General features: G+C 27.6%; 1 protein-coding gene across 1 annotated transcript; it reads right to left on the bottom strand.

The window, feature by feature from the left end:
* Nucleotides 1-841: 841 nt before the first annotated feature.
* On the bottom strand, nucleotides 842-27308 carry LOC112600867. Its single transcript, XM_025348189.1, has 18 exons — nucleotides 27250-27308; nucleotides 8708-8975; nucleotides 8184-8466; nucleotides 7975-8102; nucleotides 7635-7921; nucleotides 7500-7576; nucleotides 7259-7431; nucleotides 7036-7179; nucleotides 4572-6970; nucleotides 4424-4508; nucleotides 4210-4329; nucleotides 4034-4138; nucleotides 3609-3750; nucleotides 3282-3541; nucleotides 3072-3222; nucleotides 2717-2991; nucleotides 2455-2588; nucleotides 842-1116 (listed from the first exon to the last, which is right to left on the bottom strand). Exons 2-18 carry the CDS (start codon nucleotides 8916-8918, stop codon nucleotides 949-951), a joined length of 5142 nt encoding a protein of 1713 aa, XP_025203974.1. The 5' UTR covers nucleotides 8919-8975; nucleotides 27250-27308; the 3' UTR covers nucleotides 842-948.
* Between the last annotated feature and the right edge of the window lie 689 nt (nucleotides 27309-27997).

Below are 27997 nucleotides of genomic sequence, written 5' to 3' on the forward strand. Positions count from 1 at the left end.
TAATAATCAAAATAACAAATACATTAAATAATTCCATAAAATTTAATAAAGTAAATAGTATGTAAATCAACTTTATTTTAATTTTTAAATCATACAATTAATATAATACATCTATTTAATTTTATTATTGAGTATATTTTTATAGAAAAATCTAACGTAATATTGGTAGTTCTGTATAATATATTAATATGCATTATTTTATGATTATACATATAATATATACATATAAATGTTGATACATCAAAGTGTATCAAGCTATAAAACAAATCACATCACTTATAAAATAATAATATATTAAAATAAAATATTCTTGAGCACAACTACAAAAATGTTATAATAATTATAAACAAGTATAAAAGATATAATTTTGGATTTAATGAGCGTTTACGTTGATGAGACCGTTGTACGACTGACATACAGTCGTTTAAACGGTACTAATAAAGTTTATAATATGATCGCGTTTCCAACACACGAAACAATGTAAACGGTCAACCGAAGGAACATGTTCGTATATACTATTATACTGGTTAATAATAAAATACAAAATAATAATAATAATAATAAATGGACGGATAATATTTTACAGACATGAATAATATTACTATATGGCAACTCACTGTATACTCGTGTCAAAAACATGCCGTATTATAAAAGCCTATGAATTTAAATATTAATTAACTGTATAGATAATGTACCATATAATAATTAGATAAGTTTAAATAAGTAATTTATCTTAAAACATAAGTAAAAAAAAAAATTTAAAGTGGGTAATTAAAATATCAAAAACATTACATTATATTATATTGTACAAATATAATATCCCTTTTAAAAAAGTATAAATTACGACACTATAGATAATAATATAACGGTCGTCATTTCATTATTATTATTAAATACTTTTACAATATTAATCATTTAGGCCCACGGGGAACTGACCAAGAGAACATGTTAGACACCAAATGCTATTGTGTTCTCTATCCATGGTACAGATTCTACAATTGCGTTGTAAAGAGATGGTTTAGAAGACCGACCATAACCACCTCGGTAACTGAGCATGCCTTGTACCTGCCACAATCCATTTTCTGCCAAACACATTAACGGTGATCCGATTTCCATCTATAAAAAAGCAACAATATATAATTAAATAATAAAAAAAAAAAAATCTAGAACGAATTTTGTTTTCTATTTTTCAATGAGCCATGTAATTTTTAAACATAGTAAATGAATTATAAATAGCAAAATGACTATGTATAATTAAAAATTAAACATATCCTTGATAAATTTTAATATAGATGACATACATAATATTGCATTTTACAAGATTTTTGTTCACACAATATTATTTTATAAAATATATAAAATATACAATTCAATTCAATTCAATTTAAAAAAAAAACTATAAGGTTTAATCATAAATTCACATATAATATTACTGTTATTAGATACTACAGATGTTTTAATTTAAAAAAATTTCATGAGTTTATTTAAACACAGAGGTAATTTTATCATATTCATTTTAAATTAGATACTTAATTTTAATAAAAATGGATGGTATTTTTTTTTCTTGTCAAATTAAAGACAACTTTAATTCAAACATGTTATTTTTTAGATTAGTGTGTGTGTGTGTATTATTTATTGTAAAAAAAGATATTGACTAAGCAATACCATTAACATTAAATCAATATCTATATGTTAACTGAGAAATAAAAATAAAATATACAGCTGTAGAAATTAAATTTGAAATATAATTTTATATTTGTGACAACCTCATTCATTTAATTTAATTGTAAACAGAAATGTATTTCTATAAATAAGTATGAACATAATATAATTACTTATTATAAGTAATAGTAATTTCAATATAATTTTAAAAACAGTAGACAATGGTTGTAAAATTTTAAAAGCTATTATAATTTATTTATTTCTCTATAATATTTTAATAGTTTGAATGTATTTCAATTTTTTTTTTTCACAAACATTACAACAACATTAACATTATTTAAAGTATATACAACTGTCTTTTAGTACCTGAAAAGTAAATTCATAATAATAAATTTTACGAAGCTATTGTTATAACTTATAATAAACATTTCATGAATGATCTGATTAAATAATATGTTTTTTTTTGTTTTTTTTGTTTTTTTAATATCATAATATAATATACTAACGTGACATGTCAAACCTATATTATATTTCATGTTGATTTTTGATTACTTATTTCAAATATTTTGAGTTAATTACTATAGGTTGTACTATACTGAGGTATTATGATACATTTGTACCTTTGCATATAAAATTTTTATAATTTTTGAAACATTCACTTTGTACAATATTGAATATAAAATACACTTTAATTTAATATTTTTACCAAAAACACTGTATCAGGTACAGTGAGTGTATCTATTGTTACTTGTTGGTACATGAATATTATTATATTATGAAAATAATACTTACATTACTGGCTTCCATTTCTCCTGAAGCAACACAAATTTCCTGTTCTGTCAGGAAACCATTAAAGTGCTTTGTTGAGTTGCACAAATCTGTTTGCATTAATGGTTCAGATAAAGAGCGTGAAAATTGTTTGAAAACTGTAATTATAAAAATTAATATGTAAAAATAAAAAAAAAGACTGAATGATAAAAAAAACATTTTTACATTTCTTATAATTTTTTTTTATTCTGACTTTTGTAATAACATAGTAATACACATTTCATACCTCCTGGAGACTCATAAGACCAACTGGCAGTGACACATGGTTGTTTGTTATCAACAACTTTTTCAGGTAGACAAATTGTATTAACTTCTTCTGATAAATCATATGGTGTACTAAGTTCTACTAAAACTGAGTCATTGAAATAGCGCAATTTCTCGAATTTTACTCCAGGATGACTAATTATTCTAGAAACTGATCTTTTTGTTAAATTCTGTTCATTGGCTACTCGAGATTTGCTTGAAATTACTTCCCATTGTTCAGGCGATAGAGATTCATCACTAAAATAAAAACAATAGAATGTATAAGATTAAATAATTACCATTAATTTATTTTTGTTTTAATAAAACTATGTACTAACATGGAATGTACACAGCTATAAGACGATAATATCCAATTCCGTTTTACAAGACTAGATGTACATGACTTATGGGTTAAAGTGTTATGAAGGTAGACAACAGAAGGCCACATTTCCATTGATAATGGATCTTTGCCCCCAAAATCTCCACATACTAAAAAATTAGGTTAACATTTAAATATAAAATTACAATAATATAAAATTAAGTCTTACAGTGTTTAGAAGAACATTTAATTTCTACAGTCTCACAAGACGTTAAAGCTGGTTCAAGATATCCCGTCAAACTCTTAGAACTATTTAAAGTTGAATTCTGTTTCAATTTAAGATACCCCACTAAGTTTTCAGTAGAGTTTTCATTTGATCGGAAATTAGTTGTTTTTGTTTCAGTAAATCCAAGACTTTGACACACAAAGTTGCTCCATGTTTCTGACCAATCATTACTGCATACTTTCATAGCTATTTCACTTTCTTTTCTATTAATTAACATAAATTAATTATTTATAAATATAAATATATATGTATTAATGAAAAATAAAATACTTTGCAAAAAGTTGAACACCATCAAGTTGAACACACTGCCATTCATCACTTTGGTCTGTGCACTGTGGTACATTATCACAAATTTGGGTTTTTGGAATACATTCTGAACCCGTATTACATTTAAATTCATTGGAACTACATTCTAAAAATAAACCATAGTATGTATAAATATTATTTATTTAATTTAATTAAATAGGTTATAATTTTTATATAAACATTTGTGACAATAGCAAACACAATGGTTCTTTGTAACTAACATAATCATTTTAAATAGTTTTTGAATATTATATACACATTTGCATCATAAAGAATAATACATTTTTAGTAGTTACTTAACCAAAATTCTAATAATTTCTCAGGTTTATTATTAATAATATAGTAATTAGTATTAGGTTTAAATAATTAATACTATAATTTGTACATACCACAATTTTGTTCGTCCTCTCCTCCACTACAATCATTTACTCCATTGCATCGTAAAGTACTCGATATGCAATAGCTGTTTGAACATTGATACCCATTACAAGTACCTATCATAAACAATCATATAAATGTCATAATTTAATATTTGTTTTCACATTTATATTATAAATAGTATTACTGTTGCATTGTAGCTCATCTGAATGGTCATTACAATCAGATTTTCCATCACAAAAATAGGCTTCTGGTAAACATTGACCACCAGTACATTGTTTTTCATCATTAGCACACTTCCATAAATCTATTATATAAACAATATCATATTAATAACATATTTTTGTATGAATTTAAAAATAATTAAAAACATATTTTAGATGTATATGTAGTACACTAACCACAAGATTGTTCATCACTGCCATCTTCACATTCCATTATATTATTGCAAACCAGGTTTCTTTGTAGACATTCTCCACTTTTACACTAATAAAAAATAATACTGATTAATTAAAAGATCAAATATTGAATTAATTATATTTTTATTACCAGGAAATTTCCAGCACAAGAATTTTCAGCACAGTCATATTCGTCTGAGTTATCAGTACAATCTTTATTTGTATCACATCTTGACGACATTTTTATACAATATGAACCATCTTTGGTTGTACCATTTATACACTGGAATTGTCCTTCTTCACATTTGTTGGAATTTAATAATTCTGTCATCATATCCATAGCATCAGATTTATTATTTTTTTTGTTTTCTTTTTCTGTTTTTATTTTGTTTCTTTTTGTAAATCCACTATCAGATAAATAAAATTCAGGATTTTTAGAAGTCTTTTTGTCTTTTTTCTTTGATTCTGGTTTTTGGTATAAATCTAATGCACTCATATTATCGTTTTCATTAACAACATCTGATAAGTTTGATTCATTTGAGTGTGTTAAAATCGTATCTTGTTCATCAGGTGAACTATTTTCGTTGAAATTATCCATATTACTTTGTGTAGAAGTACTTAAAACTTCAATATGAGGTGAATTAGTTACCTGATCTTCCAGGGATGTTAAAGATTGTAACTTTTTAGTAGGGTCGGGTATATTAGTTTTTTCTAAATTTGTCAAATCATTTGAATTATTTTTTTCTAAGGAATTTGGGTTTTCTGAACTATGTAATGGCATAACTAGTTCTTGATCTATTGTTGAAGGCATAGTGGTCATATAAATGTATTCAGTAACATGTTCATTTGAAATATTTTCCAATTCTTTCATAGGTAAATTCATATCTTCTTTGATGGTTGAACTTACATCTATAGTTGAAACTGTTACTACACCTAATAAATCTTTTACATTACCTGAAATAGTTGTTTCTGGTATTTCAGTTATTATTTCTTCAATTGGACTTTTACTATGGGATTCAGACATTAAATCAATAATAGTAGATTTATTTTCAGATTTCAATTCCATCTGTTCAAAACCTAAAGCCTCTGTCTTCACTTTTTCTTCTGTAGATCCATTTTCTTTTTCTGTTACTTCCAAATCACTAGGTAATTTAGGAATGCTAGGAATACTAGATAGAGTAGTAGTCAACCAGTTTTCAGTTATCGATGGAATTACAGTAGATTCTTCTGGATCATTCAAATCAATATCTCCTAATAATTCAGAACTTTCTTTAGGTTTAGAGTTATCTTTAAATGCCAACTCTGTTTTTGTTTCAAATTCAGTTTCTGTTGATACACTGTAAGTTACTTCTGGCTTGATTTCGTGACTGAATACTTCATCTGAATGTGATTTTGCTTCTCTATCAGATTGATCAATATTTAAAATTGGTTTTTCTGATGAAGAACTCGAAGATGGGTTATTATTTTGTTCTACAGTATCTGATTCAGAACTAATGTCAACATCTGACAACGTTTCATAATTGTCAATAGAACTTTTTGAATCTGACTCTGCACTAGGTACTGGTTCTGGTTTAGAATCAGGTTCAATTTTTGTGCCAATTTCTGATTCTACTTTTACTATTGGTTTTGGACTAGGTTCTGGTCCTACTTTTACTTCTGGTTCCGAACTAGGCTCTGGTTCAGCTTTGACTTCAGATATTAAACTTGGCTCTGGTTCAGATTTGGGACTAGGCTCTGGTTCAGATTTGGGACTAGGCTCTGGTTCAGATTTGGAACTAGGCTCTGGTTCAGCTTTAACTTCTGATACTGAATTTGGTTCTGGCTCTGCTTTTACTTCTGATTCAGAAGTAGGTTCAGGTTTGACTTCAGGAACTGAACTTGGCATTAGTTCTGCTTTTACTTCTGATTCTGTACTAGGCATTAATTCTGCAACAATTTCAGATTCTGTATTTGGCTTTGGTTCAGGTTCGACTTCGGGAACGGTATTTGGCTCTGGTTCAGCTTTGACTTCTGATACTGAATTTGGCTCTGGCTCTGCTTTTACTTCTGATTCAGAAATAGGTTCAGATTCAGGTTTGACTTCGAGAACTGAACTTGGTGTTGGTTCTGCTTTTACTTCTGATTCTGTACTAGGCACCAATTCTCCAACGATATCAGATTCTGAACTTGGCTTTGGTTCAGGTTCTACTTCGGGAACGGTATTTGGCTCTGGTTCCGCTTTTCCTTCAGATTCTGAACTTGGCTTTGGTTCAGGTTCTACTTTGGGAACAGTATTTGGCTCTGGTTCCGCTTTTCCTTCAGATTCTGAACTTGGGTTTGGTTCAGGTTCTACTTCAGGAACAGTATTTGGCTCTGGTTCAACTTTTCCTTCTGGTTCTGAACTAGGTTCCGGTTCTGGCTTTAATTCAGACTCTACTTCTGATTTAGATTCAGGTACCGAACTAGGTTCAAGTTCCGAAAATGAATCGTAATCGGACTTAGTGTCAAAGCTATCTTCGTCATGTTTATCATCATGGACATTAATATCATCTATATCATCATTATTAATATCTAAAAAAAAAAAAAATACATATTTATATAATATAGATTTTAAACACTTTTAATTGTTTATATACCTTTACTAATCCGTTTGCAGTCTTTCATATTCTCACTTATAGTGAGTTCAGACGGACATGAACATACAAAATCTAAACTTTTATAATCGTAAGAACAGTAATGGGAACATTTTCCGTTATTTATTTTGCATTTATCCATAACAGCTATAAATATAATAAATAAGGTTAAAATATTTTATTATTCATAAAAAAATGTAGATACCTAATGTTTATTTTTACTTACGATCTGAGCGCAATCTATGGATAGGAACTTTATAATTGTATAAAAATCCATTAGACTCTCTTATAAAACTATCCAATCGAGTTTTAAGAGTAACTGCATCAATGAGATCCTGTGGTTCACTGTCATCTTTATATTCCCAGCCTATTCTATACTTAGCTACTACACTTCCAGAACTATAGAACAAATAAATAGTTAGTTTATTGAAATTTCGTTTAAATCTACAATTTAAAAAAATACTCACGAAAATTCTAAGACTTTAATATGTATATCATCAGCAACACTATTTGATGGTTGGTTTTTAAAAAGAGCATTTTTTAGCTGAAAGCATAGGAAATATTATTGTAAAAATAAAATTTTAAATTTAAGGACAAATTACCTCGGTTTCGATTGAACTAGCTAATGTTATAAATTCTGTAGATGATTTGTTTGCTAAGCCAGGAGTAAATACCAAATTATCAATAACAATTTCACCTTGCACGGTTCTAGGAAGGTACACTCCTGACATATCAGTAGTCGGAGGATTGAATGGACTCGAGCTATCTATACTAGGAGGTGGGCTGACTGATGAGAAATGTCCATGGTGATTACCAAAACCAGCGATTTTCTCATTCTCCATGAAATTCCTACTTTCCACTGCAGTTTCATTATTGAATATTACACCAGCTAAAAAACATAAGATTAATTTTCGATTTATAATTTAAATCGATTTAACTTACTTGACGCTAAAATTGCGATAATGACAGCAGCAGCCAATAAGACTAGGCCAAACACCCAACAAATAAATGGTTTTTTAGATTGATTCATATCTCGTTTATCTTTGGTTACATACAGTTTTTCTCCGCCTCTGTGATAAATCATAAATATATAACGGTTATAAAAATTATAATTCATCAAAGTTAATTCGTTATTCATGGAAAACACTAACCTAATGTATTTTTTGTGTTCATTTACAGGGATAAAATAGTCATCGTATGTATCGTTCATATTGACAGCAGTTTCTTTTTTTTTCTTGGGTACTCCATTTTCTTTGCCATTAATGCTTTTAGCAAACGGTTTCATATTAATTAATTCTAAATTCACAGCTTCAGCCATTTTATCCTTTTCGTGATTAACGGTACCATTATGCCCGTTAGTTATAGGTTTTGGTACATCAGTTTTATCAGTCTCAAAGCTAGGGTTATCAATACCCGTGCGTGGTGTTTCCATTTCTATAAAAAGTAGAAATGCATACAATATCATTTACACATCAAAGGATATTTTTGTAAATATTTAAAGAAATTTATTTAATTCAATATAAAATTTGTTTTAACATATGGGCCTACTATTATATTAAGTATTATGAAAATCTCATAAGCTCAGAGTAAAATATATAAGTTGGGAATATCAAATAAATTTTCAACATTTTTCATATTAAAAGTTAATTGTATTATACAAAAATACCAAAAATACCTTTGGAAAAGTCGGGCACGTCTATAATAAGTTTAGCGTCGCCAGCGGATGACTCTGGATAAGAATTATCTAAACCACTGTCGGCATTGGACGAAGACGGTGGCGTCACTCTATGGTTGACAACCGTATGATCGCCGTTGTATAAGGTAGTCACCGAGTTCACCGAGTTTTCTTGCATGTATTCAGTGTCACCGCCACTAGTTGTCGACATGTCCCCGTAGTCCCCGTTATCACTCAGATTTCCACAGACACTACTACCATGTCAAATCTATAAAATTTATTTGAGATTAATTGACGTATAAAAAATTATTTAAGAAACAAACGGAGTAGTTATATTTATTATAATATAAAGTGTATAAAATAATATTGTAGATTAGTAAATTAGATTTTATTTAAGCAAGTAAGGACGTAAGGTCCATCTAACACCCCAGCAGTATATTTTTAACTATAATATGAGACTAATGAGAATGGCGTCAAAAAGAATTATGTCGGCATATATATATATATGTTAATGATAATATACAGCTAGATAATCCAAATTCAATCAAATATTTAAAATGCTTAACCATAATTATAAATAAATTACAAATGTTGGTGTTATCAATGTGATGGAAAATAATATTAATATTATTTTAAATTTTATAAAGATTTAAATAATGTAATAGAAAACAAAAAACTATTTGTGCTTAAAGTTTATTATTATCAAGAAATATCTAAAATACATGTCACAATTATTTTATAAGCGTTAATAGAACAACGCTGAAAATGTTTTGGAAAATTCGTCAATAAATAAATTAATTTTTAATTAAAAATGCATAATATAATAATTTCATGTTAATAACCTAATGCATGATTTTTCATACGTGTTGTTAGTTTCTTACAAAAACCTAAATATCTTAAAAAAGTAAAAACAATTTTTTTAAACATTTTCCAGTAGTTTAAAAAATATATTATTATTCACTTAACACGGTGCTATATTTAATATATTTAAATTAATTTAAGCTATTTTTATCACGAATTTATTGACTCCACTAAATGGTAAGCAGTTATATTAAATTTGCACTTAATAAGTGCAAGTAATATTTAATAATTATAGTATAATATAAATAAATTAGTTCAACCTACCTTATTAAAGAATTAATTACTAATAGCAATATGCATATATATTATATTTGTCTTATCTTAAATAAAAACAAAATAGCCCTGTAAAGAAGCTGAATACAGAACCCGTATAGAAAGCTGTCCATCAGATAATAAGACATAAAACAACTGTAGACCGTTTTGGGATATAGTAGATTTACAAATTGAGTAATAACTACTTTTCATATATCGATGAACTTCAGCCTAAATAATATAGACGTAATCTCTTTCTAATGCTATATAAACTCAAACAAACAATACCTATATCATTTATTATTATAGAAGTGTAGTACGTTATGAACTTGACGAATTTGTAAAAATCTGCTAATTGGATCTTTCTAATCTGAGTGATAATTTTTAACTAAATGAGGTCAAAAGTATATATAATAAACAAAACCATTTAAAATTTAAATCACAATTGAAGTATTGAATTCTATACCAATGAAAACCACCAATTGGTATATTATAGCGTGTCGCTAATGACTAACCACCATTTAGTGTGCATCATAATACAATTTCTTTTCGACTATAGGTGCACTAGAAAATGACTAGTGTCATCATCTGTGAAAGGAATAAAAGAATTGTATAATAAACACATTTAACTGATCTACTGACTGACGAATTTCAATAATTTGTCAAAATTATTTATGACTTAAGTCAAGTCAAGGCGGTTAGGTATAATTGTGTTATAGTGTTTCTTAACATAAAACACATATATATATATTCGACTTATTTGTGTCACAAGGTTAAATTCGTCTCAAAACTACCGGAAATTGAATTATCTTATGTTAAATACCTAAAAAAAAAATTTTCTATTTCACAATATTGATCATCACTTAAAATCAATTCAAATTTTTTTTAATGTTGTTATAATATATAAAATAATTTATTTGATACTTTTTAAAACATATAAATTAGTTATGCTTAAACCAAGTATTTATAAAATAATTATTTTAAAAAAATAATAAAGTTTATTAATTTAGATACAACTTATAAAATTATATTTATTGTTAGTTTAAATAAAAATATAAATAAACATGACAATATTTTATCCAGTCGGTATTTTTCTTTTCATTATTTGAAAAAAATTAAAACAGCTTTTATGATCATAGTTCAAATTCTTAAGATCACAATCACAATATTTTATTTACATAAGAGTTTTGTCAAATTGTATATAAAAATGTAAAATAATGATTACGATTAATTTCTTTTAATTTAAATTACGAGTATATTGAAATATTTCACTACTACTTAATATTTTTTAAAAGACATATCATGCAATTTTCCAAGTATTTTAACTGATGTATATTGCATTGCGAACGAATCATTAACACAAGGTAATTTTTTTCTTACGTCGAGGTAGGAATTAATTTTTAAGTTAATACTTACAAATAATTTATTTTTAGAAATAGATGCGCTGATCATTATTTTATACATTCGGAATCGTATATATTTTTTCAATAAAATGATTTATTATTAGGTATACATATCTATTTTAAAATAACTATTTGCAATTTTCCACATTTATCATGTGTTTAGAAATTGTATAAAACTTTCGTGTTTTTTATTATTATTATTTTTTTTATTTTGCCAGCCGAGTATAGAAATATAAAATATAAAATTATTTTATTCTATACTTATTAAATGGCGTTTAAAGTAAAATACTATAATTATTTAAGTGTTATAGAAAGGCTGAAAATACTAAAAGGCTCACGAAAAAGTTTCTCTAAAAAGCTGGCAACCTAACCCAGTCACAAAAAGTGTACGAATCACGCCAAAAGCATAAATCATTTCCTTTTACTACAGGGCTCCCGAAAATTGAGGGTTAAGGAACAAATAGGTTTGGCAACTTTCCAACCAAAAGTTCATATTGTTGAAAAAAATAGATAATTAAATCGAATCGAACGGAAAAATCGAAATGCTCTTAAATAACAAATTACGACAAATACGCGTCATCATGATAATATTTAATAAACAACAATTCTATAACCTTAATTTTGGACGCATTTACAATTTATAAGTAAGTATATATTATTTATTTACAAAGTTGAAAAAGTTACAGTATATTACATGCATATGGCACTTGACGGTGTTTAATTATCCAACAAACTGATTCGGCCTTCGCTAGCAAAATCGTGTTAAATATTATATATTATGATTTACTATTACTATTATCATTATTATTTGACGGCCAACAAAATTTGGTAGATTATGATTTCGTCATTCCCTTTACAGTTTGTCTGAGGTGTGTACCTTTTATTTTCAATTATCATTTTTTCGAATAGTTTCCGTAGCACGTTATATTATATTATTTGTAAACCTACTGTATACATGGTGTTACCAATGTCTAGACGGATAAATTGTTTTCAATGGTAGGTATACGTGTCCAATCGAACTATTATAACATAACAAGATTGTCTGAGGGAGGGGTTGGACATGCGTGTGCGGGAGAGGTCCAGCCGGAAAGGTGAAAGTGGTCGCTGGGTAACGGACGCACGGCCGAACAGGATTTATCAACACTAGAACATTATCCGACAACTTTTGAATGGAATTTTATCAGAAAGATGGACTACCGTCATATTGGATTTTGCAATGAAAATTAATAAAAATAATAATATTATACAAATTTGGAAGGCCATAAATTTGTTATTCTGTGAACAGCCCAATAAAAATAAGTATAATATAATACATAAAAGTGGTGATATGATTTTTTGAAGACGATCTGAACTTAAAAAAATATTATAACGATAAAATAATTGTTTATTTTTTGTGTATCTCTTTATCGAGTTCAACATATCGACAAATCAAAATTTGTGTAAATGTATATATTTTTATTAAATCATATAAATCAGAGGTTCCCAAACTTTTTATGGTACGGCCTATTTTGGAAATATTTCAATTTTGGCGACTCATAATAACATGATGGGTGTACATATCTAGTTTTTTTATCTGATAACCTTTTTTTGATTCCAATGGTGACCATATGTCTAAAAAAAGGTATTATTTAAAAATATAACGCGACCCACGGACCCACTAAAAATATGATCGCGACCTATAGTTTGGGAACCTCTGGTATAGATTATGAAACACGAATATAAACACATAATATATATTTCATATAGTAGAGTATTTTTAATCAAAATCCTGCGTGCATCACCAAGACCCAACAAGCGTCTTAAATAATGTTCATCCGTCATACCACAAAACGTGATCCGGCTCTTCTTTAAATTTCGCATACGCCCACGCACAGTGCGAATTATTAACCCATTTATAATATTGTTATCATTTTGATAAATAAATATTCTTTGCACATCCCGCGGCGCTACATCGTTATTTAAAATGGAAATTACAACGAACCGCGGCTACCATAATTATCATTGTGATTAAAAATAATTTAATTTAAAGATAAAAAATATATTTTTGTATGTTTTGAGCATTATAATAATTTCCGATAAAAATATTAAGACAAGACGACTTTAAACGTTCGAAGAGCTATCGATGTTTAACTATATTATTATGATATATTATACTTATTTTTTATATGTTTTTCTATGAATCATTTCATTCATGTTGGCATACGTCGCATTAGGAAGTCACGAAAGAACTACGTTTTTAAGAATGTATAGTACTTATCTTAACGAAGAACAACAAATATTATCGTTTTGTATCAAAATATATCATTAAAATACTATTTGTTTCGTTTGATTCGCGATGTAATATTCTAAAAATAATTATCGATATAATAAAATTTCGACAATAGTTATTGCTCAAATAAATTTGCAAAGGCTGCGGTTCATAGTCAAGTTGAAATTCAATATTTAATAATAATGAATTAGTACAGAAAACTTACATAATATAATACATATTATTATACATAAATTAAAGTCTAGAAATTACTACAATAAGACTCATACCATTATAATTCTTCAGACAGTATTGTACACGTTTCAAACACGATTACGTGTACCTAAGATCATTATGTCACCTATTTATATTTTATTATAAACATATAGAAAACTTGGCCCCAATTCGAATAGTATAAAAGAATGAATACGTTTTGGTGGTAGACAACAATGATTTGGGTTTTAGCAGACAAAGAAAAACGGAAGTATTCGTATATGAGGTTTTATGGTATGGTGGAGAATAAAACAAAAAATTAAGTTTTAGTGTAGAAAAATAATACCTATGTGCACAGGTACAAAAGGTGAAACGAGAAAATAAGTTTTAATGCATTTCAAGAAATTCCGGTATTATATAATATATCTTAATCGCAATACTACTTAGCTGTTTATCTCGACTTTATGGCGCCGTTGTTGATATATATATATAGAATATATTATACAAGCTACGTTTGAATATTCTAAGTTTACACAATCTGTGCGATAACGGAAAGTTGAATATTTATTTTATTTGGGTCACCCTTGAAACAAAGCGTCTGATGTCATATAATATTATTTAATTGGTGTCGAAGTTTCTTGGATAAATTATACATAATATATGGAAGAGACAGAGTTGAACTTTTAAAATTCTCAAGGCAATACGTGAAATCATTTTTATCACGCATTTCCAGTTAAAATAACAACGTCGAAGGTCATACAATGTAAAACCACGATTTAATTTTTGTTTTTCGGATTTTTAAACGAAAACTGCAACGAAAATAACTGCAACGCTCTGCTGCGAGCACATCGTTTCTGATGAGTAGGTATATAAATATCCATGTAAAATGTAGTAGCAACAACGAACGCGGAACACATAATATTATAATGATATATCATACGAAATTTGAGGCTCATTGAATTTTGATGTGCGGCGGCCAACAGAGGTGTTCTCGTTTACCTTGATAATATTGTAATGCGTATTACACATGCGCGTAAAAAATAAATAATATATTTATTTGTGAGTGTATGGTCGTCCCATACATACAAAAGAGTTTGGTGTTACCACACGTGCACACGTATTATATCGTGATATCCAGACGGTATCGTTTACCATACATTTAGCTGCTGCGGGCGTGGGAAAAATTATCATGAGCGTGTATTATAAGATTTTGCAGACCTATACAAGAATCGGTGGGTATATTACTTAATACTTAATAAAATATGGTTTATGATAATTTCTTCGGATCACACACCAACCGATAAGGTAATTAAACCCGTTATCAATGTAGGTAAAAATACTGATAATTAAATAAACTGGTTATGGAGCCATATGAATTAAAAATGAACGTGAGAAAGCTTTTCTCCCGCCTCAAACACTTCAAAGTAAATCCAGAATAATCAAAATTTTAAAATAATTTTTTTTAGAAAATATATAGGCAGGTAGGACCTATGTATATTATGTTTGATTATTAATTAATAATCAAAGTATTAAATTGATTCTCCTATCAGTTATGGTAAATCAATTTAAGACTATAAATTATAACGTCACATCGATATTCAATATTAACTTTTAAGTATTCCTAAACTTAAATACTTAACCACTTTTACAACATCGTTGACCTAAGTTACGTTTTATGTTTGCACGGTGAACAGTGGTCGTTCATATATTACACTGTAAAGCAATCTAAAAGAATTGAATGGAAACATTATAAGTGAGTTTTTAGTTTTTTGTTTTAATATGTATACAGTAAAAATACTTAGTGAAAAATATCAAAATATATATTGATAGATTTTGAAGGAGGTTTTATTTCTTTCAGAGAGGCCAATTCCCATTAAATTCCACTCTATTTGTGCTAATGGCCGTCAAGTTAGCAGAGTATGGGTTTTGGACTAAGGTAAAACGTCGAATAAAGTACGTACCCCCTGTACTTATGATTTTCGGCGTTATTGTCGTTATGTAGTCGCGAATAAATTATCCCTTTCAGTACGTTTCTAAACCCTAAGTTAGTTATGATCGGCCAATAAGTGGTTTAATAGTAGCGTTACTTATTATAATATACCTATATGACGTCAAGGAAAGTAAAAACATAATACGTTCATAATAATGTGTATTATAATATATGCATAATTATATTATATTAATATAATGCTAAATAATATTGAGAAAAAGTACAAGACACATGCTATATACATATCGAATGTAAGTACTTAAATTTAATATAATAATAGCTATCCCATATAAAACTATAATATTTTAAGTACAGGTATCAAACACCAATGTACCTATCTATAATCGGGCATGGACCAATTGCGCCTAAAACAAAATTTTTATACTTGGGTCAATATACCAATTGCGCTGCATATATTTTACGGTTAGTGTACCAATTGCGCTCTTTATATTTTACGGTCAATATACCAATTGCGCTTGAATTTAAATTATATTATTCTAAATTGCCATGCTCAAATTATTATTTGAAAAATTATTATTATTGTTAAAACATGCAAAATACAAATATTATGATTACCATAAACTCAAAATCCTATTACTTTATGTCTTATGTTTTAATATATTTTTTAACAGTGTATTATTATATATATTAATGTAGGGAATTTTATGAAACGTTATTATTATTACGCACATATTTTGATTACGGAAGTACGCATTTGAGTGATGGACGAAAACAAGTTTTCATTATCATCGGATATATTTTATCAGCCTAATTGTTTCGTTGCACACAATATACTGTAGATAGAAGAACACATTGGTGATACCCCCATTATAAATATAAATCATATTGATAGGTACCCAATACTTATGTCTTGTTAATCGTTTAGTATAAGTTTTAGTTGTTTGACGTTACAATATGGATCGTTTTACAAAAGCTTTTAGTGAAAAAGGTAAACCGTTATTAGTTCTTGACGAGTTTAAGTTCCGAAAATGTACTATTTCCAAAAATGGAATAAAATGGAGATGTACAATTAAATCGTGTACTTCGAATTTTTTATGTGATGTGAGTGAAACGGTGCTTTTAAAATCGAATTTTGATCATAACCACGAAGTAAGTTCAAATATTAATAGACAAATTGTTGCTAATTCATTAAAAAGAAAAGCAACAGACCAAGTTACAACACGACCACTAAAACTAATTCGGAATGAAGTGCAATCAAGTGCGTTAGATTTAACATTAAACGATGTGCATTCTATACGACGAAGCGTTTATCGTACTCGTAGAAAAACGCTACCACCTTTACCGAAAAATGTAACCGAAGTGCATACAGCTTTAAATAATTTGGATACAAATACATACAAGAGTGAGAATTTATTGCTTATAAACGACAATATGTTGAATATAATATGTTTTTCTACCAAATCAAACTTAGAATTTTTATGTACTTGTGACAAAATATTTGTTGATGGAACATTCGAATTTTGTTCTAAATATTTTTACCAACTTTTTACAATACATGGTTTGAAAAATGGGCACTATATTCCACTTATATTTTCTTTACTGCCAAATAAATTACCAAGTACATATGAATATTTATTTCGAGTTTTAATTAGTAAATGTGCAACATTCAATATTGATTTAAATCCAAAAACAGTCGTTGCCGATTTCGAACAAGGTATACATTTTGCAGTAAAACAAGTCTGGCCTTCAATACTTTTAGTAGGGTGTCGATTTCATTTATCACAAGCTTGGTGGAGGAATATTCAAAGTTGTGGACTGCAAACAGAGTATAAAAATCCTAATTCTGAAGTAGGAAAATGGCTTCATTTAGTTTTTGGTTTATCACTTTTTTCACACGAAGAAGTGGAGGATGTGTTTGTAGAAGAACTAATGACGATTCAACCAATTAATTCAAATCTAACTAAATTTACTAATTATCTCGTTGAAAACTATATATCATCTAATTCTACATTTCCTCCAAAACTGTGGGCGTCCAATTCAATAAGCTGTGAACGTACAACTAATGCATGTGAAGCTTTTCACGCTTCATTTTCTACAAATTTTTATTCTCCCCATCCAAATATTTTTGTCTTTTTAAAAGTTATTATTGAAACGCAGACTAGCACGTACATTGCAATAAATAGTATAGAACAGGAAAAATATATTTCTAATAGAGCATATTTAAAAAAAAAAATAACAATTAATTCTTATATCGATAAATACAAATCTGGCGAAATTTGTAGAAACGAATTTTTAAAAATTGTGTGTTATCATTATTGTAAAAACGTTTAAATGTGAATTATAATATTATTATGTACCTATTAATTTAATTTTGAATAATTGACAATCAAACTTGTGACCAGTTAGTGTACCCACCTATTAATTTATTTGTGTTATATATATATTTTTTTAAATCATAATGTTATTATTATACCTCGTTGTGACCAAATTCATTATTCTCTTATTATTATTAATGTTATATTATTTTAGTTTTCATTAACTTAACTGTATAAAGCCTATACGTTTCACCGACTTGGAAGACTTTTACTTTTAACTCGCAAAAAAAATCGGTTATTAACTAACTAATAAGTTTTCCTTAGGTAATGTAAAATATATTGAGCGCAATTGGTACATCGACCCTAGAATGTTTAGAGCGCAATTGGTATATCGACCCTAAAATGTTTAGAGCGCAATTGGTATATCGACCCTAAAATGTTTAGAGCGCAATTGGTATATGAAAAGGTAATTTTAAGCGCAATTGGTAAACTCCCCTATAATCTATATATTATAGTTTGTCTTGTTCAACATATTTATAGAGTCCAGATTTTTATACAATTGTTAAGTATAAAATAGTATGCATCAAAATACCTTAAAAAATATAAAAATATGCGCTTGTTCTAAAATATAATTTTTTTTTTTTTTAATTTCATTTGTTTCTTATTTTAAAATTAAATGGTGAAAAATGTTAATAAAAATACTCTTTTAAGTCGTGAAATAATGTACCTAAATAATAATTATTATGCTTTATTTGAATTACCTATATTTATACACTTAAAATAAAATATTACAGCTATATAATACAACAATATCAACAAAGTTGATTAAGTTACTTTATTTTTCGTATTAAGTTTTGGTAAGAAACATTAAAATTGTTAGTTTTACTAAAATTCAATTGTTTACACAAAATATAATTAACAGAAAAGATTGTAACAAATTATTATTAACCAGCATAAAGATAATTAATATTGGATTACACATAACGAAAATGTAAATTCCAAAAAAGCGTAACTTGCCTGGAGCAGCGTTGAATGAATAGTATAAAATGATCATATGATCTATTAATTGATAGGGTCGTAGGGATAAGAAAATTTAAAAATTACAAAAACAGGTAAGCATCTAATATAAATTAAATATTATAAATAATTTTATTTAACATTATATAATTTTATAACTAAGTTTAAGATAAGTATTATAGATTGCATTTACGCTAACCTAATCTAACCTAAAATAATGGAAATATTTAAAACTTCTGTGTAAATATATAAATTAAATAATAACAACAAAGAAGTTTTAATTACAATTTTTAAATCACTGCAGTAAGTTATTTGAAATATTTGAAATTATGTTGACGCAATTTTGTTTTTTTACCAAATAGATTTCGTTACTAGTATTATTCTAAATCTGTGTCGACGACCTCTAAAACATAGTCGATTATTGATAGAAAACATCCGGTACCACGATTTTATATACCTATTAATTTTTGACGCATCCATGACGACAACAATGTGAGCTATGAATCGTTGTAAAAACGCTTGTACATTTTTGAAAAATGACCAACATTGGTTAACGGTTACATTAGTGAACGAACTAAATTTATTATATAAATGTGTTTTGATCGAATCTGTGGGTGAAATATTTATAAAAACTTCTTTTTTATGCCAAAGAATTTAGTGGGAACTATTACTGTGGTCAAAATAATATTATAAAGTCCAATATAATATGTATCCGTTTTATTATAGACACACAATCAATATTCCATCCCACACTGAATTCTTGAAAAATTGTCGCGTTGAATAAACCGAGACATTTATTTTATGAGTATAATTTATAAAACTAAATCATTGAACGAATCTGAAGAAAGTAAATCAATGCATAATATACAAATAAATCAAAACTGCTAAATTACTATCAGTTATAAAATGAAATTTATAACAAACACTAATATTAAAGTGACACAGCTATATTAGTATTTACACTATAACTATATATATGATTACTGAGACTATGACCCAGTACAAGAGTAAGGCCAATTGCTAACTATATGAATTATATATAATGTTTTTCCTATTACTATAGTTATAAACAATGACTATTAGTTTTTATACAAATAATATTCATTTTATTTATCTGTTGGTATAATACATAACTTCTTACAAACATCGATGGATGATGCCGATTTGTGCACTATTAAAAAAATTTCAACTCGTGGTTAACCGACTATGTACTCATATATTGTGTACTAGGTTTTTATAATAATACGATACTTAACCATTATATGATGTGCTACGAAATAATAAGCTCTGAAAATCAGGAAGCTGAAGAATTTTATTGAAGGATATTTTTATACAAACAGTAATGGATCTCCTATTATAACTTAAAGAAGAATTATTTTATTACTTTTATCGTTCAGGTACCTACTTAGATAAAATTTATTTACCAATGCCGCCAGTATGTATTACACTCATATAAATACCATATATTATACGAATAATATATCATCTCATTTTGTATTTAATTAGCAAAATACATTAATAAATATTTTTAAAATTGCATAAATTTTCGTTTTATCAAACTTTACTTTTTAACTATTGAGGTCAATTTGTTAATATTAAGGATCTAATTTTATGACACGTTCAATATTAATAAGCTCTACCTAGTTAAAAGACCTTCGATACATACATATATTATAACATCATGATTTCATAGTTCAATAATCTTAATCCGAATTCCAACACGATTCAATGTTTTCGTAACGTTTGCAAATAATCAAATTTGTGAGCTCGAGTTTATCAACTTTCTATAGCTCTAAGGATTATCACCAAACTTCACGTACCCATGTAATATATTGTTTTGTCTCTTAACCTCGACCTTTACAAAATATGTCAAATTGGTTTTATCAAGTTATCACAATATGAATATAAATCAATTACGTTATTTAATTACTTATTAAACTGGAATATTGATTAGTTTCACTTTTAATACATGACCCAAAACCTCGAACACGTGGGATCATTGGACAAAATTCAATTCGTTGGACAAAACTGGTTTTTGACATACATATATTGGATTGTACTGGCAAATACCCATAAAAATCTTAACTCATAACAAAACCTCGCCGAATGTAGTATTACCAAACATTTGTGTGCATAAAAAAAAAATTATATTGTAAACTGGAAAAAAAAGACCGAAAGTAATTTGTTTGCTTGTCTCAAACCGGTTACCTTCCAAGGCTGTCATTTAAATAAAGAGTTCCATATGGTTATGGAATATATATCATGGTACCCACTATACCGGTGTTATTGAGTGGCGAGTACTATTATTTCATAATATCATAATATTATACTCATATTATGTTAAAATGCGATTTCATAAATACGGTAAATTTTTTCTTACAATAAACGTCATCAAAATTTTATATTGTAATAAAATATGAATAAATAATCTGATAATTTATATAACACAAGCAATATTATACGCTTTTTGTATTATAATTCCTATCGATTTGTCCAGAATTATTATATTATCATCTTCAAGTAAAATTTTGAGTAATACACGAAATGTATAGTAAGTTATTGGCTACATCACACTTACACAAATTTCCTATACCAGATTATGGTATAATTATTATTTTAGATTTGTAGGTATCGTATACCATTATATTCTTAATAGTCTTAACGAATTCCTTGACACTATAATTCGTTGTGCAGCCGCGGGTGCAGCACATATTTTAGCATTATTATTATATACCTTACCTAACCACTATTATTATTGTTATTATTGTAGGTCGTTCGTTACACATTCTTGGTGTTTAATAAACGTTGCATAACTGAAGGAAACGAAATTCTCCCACCCACGTGACTAATATAGTTATGAGTGACGTGTGTGTACACACGTCGACTTGTATGTTTATCAATTATCATGAAGGGAGAAGCTCAGAGCGTATTGGTTGTACGATCAACGATAGTCTGTGTAATAATTTCGGAAAAAGGTCAGTTAAATGGCAATTAAAAACAAACAACATTCTTAAGTGTCGTTTAAGAATAAACAATAGATGAATGCATTATAAGTAGCACGTTTATAGGTATTTAACTCTCAATATACTACAGACATCTAGGTGGATACTTTCACGAAACACGGCTATGACACAAATACGTCGGTACCCGTCCTCAAAGGATTAAATTCCTACTTTGGCCAGTGATACGTCTTGTATTAGATTTAATAATACGCACTAAGCGTTATCTATAATACAGGTATTGAAATAAGTCGATTTATTTCCCCTTCAATCAAACACGGCGATGTCATCCTATGCGTAGAAAACATTCAATACAATTCAATCAAATCATAAAAGTTTCGATTTTCGATTCACGTAACATAAACTATAAATGTATACATAATACTATTCTGTGTACATTAAATCTTGTGTACCAACACAATAATGAGACAAAATAAATATTTATAAATATTTTTAATACATTATGCTTATTGTAATTTATTTTTGATACGATTTTTTTTAACTAATATGTATTACAGATGAGCTATTTATTGTATTCATTTTTTTTATCTAATCGCGCTGTTTTAAGCTATTACAGTATTCAACTATATATTTACATAGTTCTATAATGTTTTAGTAAAAAAATTGTTGTCCATACGTGCATACACACGATAAATGTTGACAATTTTTACAGGTTTTTTAATCTTCTCTCTTAATCACATCCAGAAGTGTTAAAATACTATGAATAAAAAAATATTTATGTATATCCCACAAATTACAAACTCTTGAATGAATCTTAAACGTTTCATGTGATTATGACCAGTTTCCTTAATTTCAATAAATTGCATAACTTTTCTTTTTTAACAATATATCTCATGACAAAAAGTATTGTATTTTAATAATATTATAGTTCTACATTCATAAAATAAAAATATTTTCAGGTTTATAGACCTTTATAATACTGTACAAGAATTCGGTTTCTGGTCATTTATTTATTGTAACTATTCTTAAACTTTATTATCTTTCTTTCATAAACATTTTTATACAATAAAATAAATTATATTATCAGTTGTTAAACACACGTATCAACAGGTATTGTAGTAATGTTTGATAAATCATTCGAATCATTGAAATATTTGAATACAAGGGTAATACACAGGGGCTTCAATAGCTCAGACTAAGAATGGTCTACCTATATCACATAAAAACTGAAATACAACAAATGGATAAAGGGCATTTTTCTCGACCAGAATGTATGAAAAAACCTTTTCCATCGGACAATAACCAATATTTTATAGTATACAATATATACCTGCTGATACACCTGGTAGGGTCGTTGTTATACCTGCGAGTAGTTTACAAACGTGCCTGTTTAGAAGTATATATATATAAGTATATATTAAATGATGCGCGATATTTCAAATGTGAAATGAGTTTCCTTTAAAACGTGAGAATAAACACAGCAGTAACCGAAAAAATAAAGATACTAACGTAGGTAACAAATGTTTTTTTTTCTTGAGGACTTTTTTTCAAACTCAAATGTTGTACATTATTATGCCACGTTTAATACATTAACTTTAAAATTATATTAACTTTATAAACATATTTAAAAAAAAACATCTTATTGAATACTAATAGTGCTATTATGATTTAAATGTTGGTAAGTCAAAAAAAAAATAATTATAAAATTAAAATATAGTTTTATCATAAACGTAAACATAGTATAGCATAAAAAGTTTTAAGCTGTAACATTGTTTTCACAAATCTGGTTGAAAGAATATGCGTAATATTGTACCAATAACTCAGAAAAAAATATATTTTATACGCATTTCTAGCAGGAATTTCACAACCATAATATGAATGGATCGTAAAATACGAGCTATAAAGCCATGGATTCTGTTTCTGAAACGTGTTTGTCTAAACATTTCATAAGTCCGATAACTAAAAAGACTAGCATACCTGCCTATCGTATAATAATAATAATAATAATAATAATAATATTAACTGTGTATAAGAAATCCGTGTTCGTATAATAACATAATATATAGTGTGTTAATATGAAAAAAAATTAATATAAAGACGAATTCCTTGGGGTTGTATCGATTGTACACATGTGACGCACGTTTTGGACTCACAGACTTAAACCTTCTAATATATAGGTAGTATATATATATATAACATTATAATAATATCATAATAACATAAAGTAGGTATACTGCAGGTACGCCGAGAATATAAATATATGTACATGTACAATGTACATATGTATACAGTATACACGTATATATCATTATAGTCTACGCACTTGTTCTTTATGTTCTCGGACCTTGTCACGTCCCGTACACATATTCTTGTATCACAATAGTCGAATTGTAGGGGAATTATTATAATAGAAATATAATGGACACGAGAGAAATGAATAGTGGAGGTAGCGACGGCGGCACGATGGGATCGCACCTTGTCCGTGCAGGCACTACGACGACGAAGACGAACGCTCTTGCAGCAGTGATCTTCCCTCGCCCGCGCCTCACCCGGTCACACAGCAACGACTTCTCTCATTAACCCCTGGGCAACACACACACATATTTCGGTGTACCAGTCCGTTGAACCCGGGTGCAATAACCATAAGAACATATAATAATTATATATTTTATTATATTATAGTCAAATATTATACTAATACCATTATTCAACGCCTATCGCATTTATACAATGTAGATTTTATTTTTAATCGGATTTAACGTATATCGTGTACCTATGGTGTGGTAAGTCGTTCTAATAACCGTACTGGTCGATACCCGTTGTTAGTCGGCGCGACTTTTTATCGAACGTCGAAGCATAATATCTATTCGGTGACCGATCCTGATCGTCGTAATCCACCGTCACCCCTATAGCACGAGATCAGCTTATAATATTAATACATGATAATAATATGTAGTGATATATTATTATTATTATATGACGCGTGTAGCTTCACCGCAGCAGTTATTATCTTTAAGTATGGCTTTATATTATTATTATTTATAATAGTACACGGAACATTCGTTTTTTATTCATCATGATATGTCTGATCACCGTTATGGTGTGTCGTATAGGGCTTAAACTATATAGGCGATATACGACCGTCATAGTATCGCTTTAATCAAATGGCGTACAGCAATGTTATTGGATTAACTGTCAACGACAGAACATTCACCGTTCTATCAACAACGCGCGTGAAATGGTGAAATGAAATCTTTACGTTCCTGAAAACTAGAATAATATTTACGTCCATTCTCTCCCCAACTAGGTATTAAAACTTTTAATTGGATTGGTAGTTGTTTATTACATTATTTATAACCAAATTACAGTTCATGTGCACAAACAATTCCACGAATATTTTAACTTAAACTAAAAAAAATATTTTTAGGATTCCAAATATAAACATGAGCTGTAAAATCGTTAACACTACAAATATTGGAAACACTTCAGTCATAAAAAAACATATTAATATAGTAGTTTTGTTAATTTTGTACCATAAATTTAAATGACAAATAATAATACATAGGTAGGTTATAAACATAGGTATACATAAAAACCTTATCGAGTTAATATCTATTAAAGAGCATTAAATTAGTAAAAACTAGTAATTTAAATATTTTCAAACTGAACTAGTTTCAAACTAGATTGTGATACTCGTTTTATTAAATACATAAATAAATAATGTTAATACAACGAATCAAAACTGACCAACACAACTTCGGTAGAACTTCAGTAAATGTAAATCAAATAACGGTAGTCGGTAATGATAAATTTCAGAATCTCGATAATTTGAATTTATATTATTGATACAATTTCTTAATAATTTAAAATGTATAAGTATTTTATTAAACATATAGGTAGTATTACATTCTGTATAATATCATATTAAATTATCTTGGTTAAGCACATAATTTAAAAACATTTCAATTGTTTAATAAAAATTTATAAGCATTTTAGTGCTTTATTTGTTTTTCCTTTTTCTGACCCATGCACAACAACAAATTTGTGTTCAGAAGAACCAATCTTATATTGATAGTTTTTAATTTAAAAACATATCCGATGTTCTTCTGTTGTTTATTTACAATATTTTAATTTTTATGCGTTTTAGGTATGAATAAATAAAATGTTGCAATTGAAAAATGTTCATATCGTCCTAAATAAACCAACGTAAAAACACTAGTGTTCGTAACTTTAAGATTTATAATAGATCAATTAATTTTAATACTTAAGCTAAATACAAAAATTGGTTCTGCTGAATGCAAATTTACTATGTTGCGCGTGGGTTAAAGAGAAAACAAATAGTGCACTGACATCATCTTAATGTCAAATGTTATTATAAAATAGAAATAATGAATTTATTTCTCGATAAATCAGTACGATTAAATAAACGAAATTACTCACGTTTTGTTACATACGTCGTTTGTTTAATATATGATACAATATATTATAATAGTTGGCATACACATATTATAAATACATATAATTTATTACAGGTGTTGATGTATACATGTTTATACATATAACGGTTCAATATTCTTTTTATTTAAGTGTATATGGCGAAAATATCACGTAGTATAAAACTATTAAAATATAAAAAAAAAATGAAATCGACGAGCATATAAATTATACTTGAAAATTCTAACGTGAACAACAAGCATTTACCGTAATTCCAACGAACTTCCGTTTTAACCGATATACATTCCAAGAACCAAAAATGCATTTCGACTTTCCATAGCAACCCCCTTCGAACAACTATTAATCAAATAATGCACGATTTTAAGCATTCGATTAATATACCCGCATACCTATATAATCGCGTTATTCATAGAAGATACACACATAGAAGACCTGGCATCTATCAGAATGGCGTAAACAAAAATAAAAAACATTATAAACGACCACAATAGTCTTATGTATTATTTTATATCAATCAAAAGTTCGTAAAAATAAAAGTAGGTATATAATTTTATAATAAAACAAAAATGTTGTATTAAACGATTATATAAAATTAAATTTTTTACGTATAAACTTGCCAAAAAATACAAAAGGGGCTAATAACACACGCCGATGCTGGAATGTCTTTATTACAACCATGCAGTAGGACCTAAGGGCTACTATAACATCTTAAATTTATCTTGAAAACACATTTTTTAACTTTCTCTTAAAATTTAAATACAAATAAGATGTAGATACTCTTGTTAATGCTTTACGTTTTAATTATATTACTTATAAAGTTATAAATGATATTACTTTATTTAAAAATAATATTATTTGTTAACTTACTGTAGAAATGTGCGGAAAATATTCGACGTTTTTTTTCTGTAAACTTTTTTCTTTACTCTAGAAAAAAAAATCAAAAACGTTATAAATTAGTTTTGAATTACAAAATTGTTTTTTTCTTGGAAACCACAATAAAATATTATGATATAATTATTATACTCGTATTATAAGATACAATCATAAAATAAACTTGACCACAAAGCACCCACACTATGATCATTTTTCAAATTATAATAACCAATCGGGTGGTACTTATATTTAGTATTTACCATTAATCCTTGATATTATGATAAAATTACCATATAGTATAAATGCATTTCGTTGTATAGATGTATACATCAACGATTAGTGAAAGGAAAATTATAAAAGTATTATACACAAATGCAGATATATAAATTATGCACGTGATAAATACAATATAAACCGGTTTTACGTAGTAAACGATATACATATATATATATTTTATTTTAGTTGATTAATAAAACACTACTGTTGTATTTCCGAAGTCCACTTTCGGTTTCATTAACAAAATAACATTAATTTTTTTAAATTTTTTAAAAAAATTAGAAGGTGGTATATATTTTATAATATTTTTGTGTTTTTAAATTTATATAAAATGTTTTAAATTAAAATAATTTTTTTAAACTCTATTATAATTGGGTTTTTACACAAATGGTTAAAATTGAGATGAGTTTTGGGTGCTTGTGTATTAAATGCATGTGATATAACCCTAGCCATTTTTATTTTTACA

This window comes from Melanaphis sacchari, unplaced genomic scaffold, assembly GCF_002803265.2.
Source record: "Melanaphis sacchari strain LSU unplaced genomic scaffold, SCAv2.0 Contig72_pilon_pilon, whole genome shotgun sequence".
NCBI lineage: Eukaryota > Metazoa > Arthropoda > Insecta > Hemiptera > Aphididae > Melanaphis > Melanaphis sacchari.